This window comes from Bison bison, unplaced genomic scaffold (assembly GCF_000754665.1).
Source record: "Bison bison bison isolate TAMUID 2011002044 unplaced genomic scaffold, Bison_UMD1.0 scf7180017861079, whole genome shotgun sequence".
In the NCBI taxonomy this organism is placed as follows: domain Eukaryota; kingdom Metazoa; phylum Chordata; class Mammalia; order Artiodactyla; family Bovidae; genus Bison; species Bison bison.
In genome coordinates, this window is record NW_011491651.1 from 4,546 (window position 1) to 8,882 (window position 4,337).

The 4,337-nt window shown below is 49.8% G+C and overlaps 1 protein-coding gene across 1 annotated transcript in view; it reads right to left on the reverse strand.

The window, feature by feature from the left end:
- The window catches only part of LOC104983048 (NHS-like protein 2), a gene marked incomplete at its 3' end in the record, with an annotated part of 10,318 nt that overhangs the window by 4,541 nt on the left and 1,440 nt on the right, over positions 1–4,337 (reverse strand). The window contains exons 2-4 of the mRNA XM_010832540.1: positions 4,140–4,295; positions 1,132–1,259; positions 630–825 (exon numbers count right to left, since the gene is read on the reverse strand). Coding sequence (XP_010830842.1) covers positions 630–825; positions 1,132–1,259; positions 4,140–4,295 — 480 coding nt within the window. The remainder of the gene's footprint in view (positions 1–629; positions 826–1,131; positions 1,260–4,139; positions 4,296–4,337) is intronic.

Consider the following 4,337-nt stretch of genomic DNA (forward strand, 5'->3'; position numbering starts at 1 on the left):
TGGTGAAGTGTGGTGAATGAATTAATAATGGGCACGGTAGAGGGTTCCACATGTCCCCAGAGAAAAAGCCAGCTGCGCTGTGTACAGTATTTTTCCCATCTCAAGGTAGTACCGGGTTCCTCTTTGATCTTACACAATAGGAGGAGGCCCACCCCTACTAGGAGACGGAGTGACAACTCAAAGTGCTGTAAGGCCCTTGGTCTGTGTTCTGTGTCTGATCTTACTATTTACCACCAGCACCTTGAACCCCACACGTCCCCTGAAACTCCTATCTGTGTGCTCCAAACCCAGCTTCTGGCACAAGTTTTCTTTCCCCAAACCAAACATAACTCATACACTCTAAGTTTCCACAGTGCTCCAAAGAGCACACAAATTCATAAAGTTTTAGAATTTTCTGGTAAGAGAGTTTCCTTTGCCATCAAATGGTCTCAGTTAGTGTGGCAGGGCCAGTAGAAAGTGAAGAAAGAGCATGCCTCCATTCCCTGGTGAGATCCACGATCTTGACAGTGCGGGGTGAGCCAGTAGCAAAGAAAGTCTTGCTCCCTCCCCCAGCACCCAGTGCGTTTGGACAGGATGATCTATAGTTGGCATGGAGGGAAGCGAACAGAGGTGATGCTAAGCAACTCTACCGGAGACGTTGATGGGCACGATGTCAGAGTGTGTGGGACAAGACTGAAGCCACCGCTTCTCCTCTAGGATGGGCAGAGGAAAGGGGCTATTCCAGGCAGCTTGCTTGTCGGCTGTGGTAGGCAGGCTCAGGGAGGCCTCAGGGGCCCTCACACCCTGCATGGTAGTCTCATCCTCGCTCAGCTGCCATTTTGTGGGCTGTTGGGAAAGAAGGTGATGGGAAGGGTGTGCTTCCAACTGGAGATGAGCTGTGCCCACAGGATGGCTGTCTAGGCAGGGTGGTCAGAGGCTTCATCTGGGAGGCAGGAAAGCGTGGATAGGCTGCCAGGCCAGATGCCTGCTGTGCAGGGCCCACCTCAGTGGGGCCTCAGGATGGCTCTGCTGGTGAGCAGAGGTAAGTAGCAGCTTCCAGTGGGTAATGAAAGTTGTTTCAGGTCCCCCGTCAAAGGGTGTGGAGCAAGCTCTGCATGCTGGCTCTCCCAGGTGGGGGAAGAGGCAACTCACCATCAGTACAAACTCCAGACGCCTGGCAGACTGGAGCCTTGGGCTGGGGGTGGGCTCAGGGGCCTCATCAGCAGAGCGGAAGGTCTGCCCCAGAAGTCTGGCCTCCGAGTACTGTTCCTCATATTCTTCTGAAAAACAGCACAGTGGATACACACTCTAGGGAGCCACGGCCAAGGGCCAGGCTGGGGAAGGACCACAAGCTGGGGGCTCCTGCTCTAGCTGCCAGGTCTGACTCGCATTGTTTCTTTAAGTTAGTTCCCAGCATCTGAGCCTCTGGATTCAGGAATGGAAAAATGCCTACTTCCTACGAGGAGAAAAGAGTCAATGGATTTGAGTTGTGCTGGTTCGGGGACTAAGCCTTTGTCTCCATGGCCCCCATGGTAAGTGTTCAACTCAGGGAAGAGGCTCAGGATGCAGATGCCTTTGGCCACTCTTTGCTCCAAGGCCCTCTCTTTGAAGCCCTTCAGCTCTCTAGGTTTTTACGCAACTCTACCAGGGACATGACCTGTGTGAAGCACAAAGAAATATGCCTTGGGAAGTCCAATGTTGAACATTCCCTTGGATGCCGAGAACTCTTACCTCAGCCTCTAAGGGCTTGGTTCCCTGCACCTTAGCCCCACTGTGGTGGGGGGCGATGTCAGTTCCAGCGGGGCTAAGGTGAAAGAGAGGGAAGGCGGAGGTAGTGGCAGAGGAGAAAGAAGTTTAGGGGCACTGTCAGGGAATAAGAAGAATGCAGAAGATTTGAATGGGTTTTATTTAAGTGACGGATTCAATGAATGAAGGAAGTGAGGCTAAAGAACCAACAGTCAGAGCTTGCACATTTGAACAGAGACTTGAAGAATCATAGAAACTTGGAGTCAGGAGGGGCCTCGAGGGTTCTCTGGTCCAATGTTTCATTCTGGGCTCCCATTTCCTCCTCAGCAGCCCTTCCAGGTGTTTCTTCAGCCTCCACACACACCTGCCTGCAGAGAAGGGAAGCAGCCTTCCTCCCAAGGTGGCTCATTCCATCCAAGGACAGTTGGGGCTGTCAGGCATATGGAAAGTTCTTCCTTATCTTGAGGTGAAATCTACCTCCCCCTAGGTTTCCACCCATCTGTCCTCATTCTGCCCATGGTGGTAACACAGAGCACACTGACTCTTTCTGCATGGCAGCTCCTCTCAGCAGAACACAAGGCTCACGGTGTCCCTTGGAATCTTGCTTCTCTAAGCTTGCCACTGCCCTGGCAGGGAGGTGGGTTTCATGGCTGTTGTCCAGTTGGGTGGCCACTCTGAAGTTTTCTATTCTCCATAAAAGTTAGCCTTTGTTGGTAATGCATAAATGACAGCTGGTAAGACCTCTTTTCACTTTTAATGTTCATTCAACAAATGCCCTCCTGCGGATGCAGCCCTACGCCAGGTGCTCCCGGAAACCTGAGAGTTCTGAGAGATGTGATCTTTTACAATGAGAAGCCCAGTCTGGTTAGGTGGACAAAATATATACCTGGGATTAGCAGAAGAATGAGTAAATGAACAAATGAGTAAATGAAAGGAAAATCAGTTCGTAACTATACAAGTCCTTTTGAGCTGGATGGTACAAAGGGCCTTGTATGAGTGCTTAGGGAGGGAATGATGCAAAGTGCAGAACTAGCGTTAAAGGTCTTCTTGGAGTCAGCAAGCATAGAACTTGGAAGAAAGTGTAAGGATTGGAGTGAGGAAGAGGGAGGAAGGGCTTCTCTGCTTGGAAAAGAGCCTGGAGTGGGGCAATAAGTGCCTGGAGGGTATAAGGAGCTTGTGACTAGCACTGGGGTTTTATTTGTATTTTTTTCTTCAGATCTAACTTACCTACAGTAAGGTACACAAATCTTCAGTGTGCAGTTCAGTGAATTCTGATATATGCATGCTCCTTGTAATCTCCATCCAGATATTTGCAGCACCCCAAGAGTTTCTCTCATAGCACTGAGTTTTAATCCTCTTGCTACTTACATTGGATAAATCCCACTGGTCAATGTGTATGTTTTTCATATTTTAAGATCTATTAGGGACCACATTGTTTTTTTCTTTACGTTAATTTTAACATTGTGTCTAGATCAGTCTGTGTTCCAAAGGACACCAATCAGGAGTTGATGTTGCATTTTATCAGTATCATTTTACCCAGCTGCCAGATACTGTTGCTAACTGGTTTAGGAACACCCTATTTTTAATTCTCACAAGATTCTGCCATGTGGGGAACTGGAATCCCCATTTTAAAGATGACGGACTAATCTGAAGCTCAGAGAGGTTGGGTAATATGCATATAACGCCACACAGCTAGTTAGGTGTGGGATTCAAATCAGATTCTGGCTCTGTCTGATTTCAAAGTATGGGTTTTCTCACTCCACCTGGTGCGAGCAGTCTGACTGCTCAGGTGTTATGACTGGGATGTTTCTCTGGTTGTGTGGACCCAGCTTTGTGTACAAGGTGCTCATCAGTATACCTCAAAGACACTGAGTTGGGAATTGGGAAGGAGATGAAGTCTGAGTGCTGTGTATTGGGCTTACTTGGTGAGGCAGGAGTGACCCAGGAGACACATAAACAAGGTTATTTCAAAAGCAGAGAGAGTGAAGCCCAGAGAGGGAGACCCTGTTGATGCCTCATTTGTCTTCGGGTGCCAGAATTCCAAAGGCTTGGGTGATGTGGCAAGAGAAGACCTGAGGGTATGTGGACCCACATTCTTCGGAGTCTCTCATCTGGTGTTCTTTGTAAATGACTTGACTCATGGCTCTGTCTCGGCCTCTGTACCTTTTCCCCCAGAGACAAGTGAACTGAAAAAAAGTAAGGGGGGAGCAAGGGGTGTAAACAGCCTTAAAATTAGGGTCTTTTGGAGTCAGTAGTTTGGAAGGTGAAAGATGGCAAGTGTGTCTTTTGTTTTTCAATAGGTTTTCTACTATTCTCTCTTTTTCTCTCGCGGGTCCCTGTCCTTTCTTCGTCGCCTCCCTCTAGCCGCTGCTGGGCCCGTGGCCTCTGGCCGCAGCCCCCCTCCCTCTCAGTACCTTGCAACAGGCTCTGGAGATTGAGCTGCGCCTCGCGAAGCAGCTCCTCTACACTCGGGGGCCTGCCCGAGGAGAGGAACACGTTCACTGGCTGTCGCCATGACGACCTCGAGTGGGCAGTCGCTGTCGCATTTTCCCGACCCGAGTTAGCTGCAGCTAGGGAAGGAGAGAGGCAGTGAGAGGCGCTGCCAAGCCGGG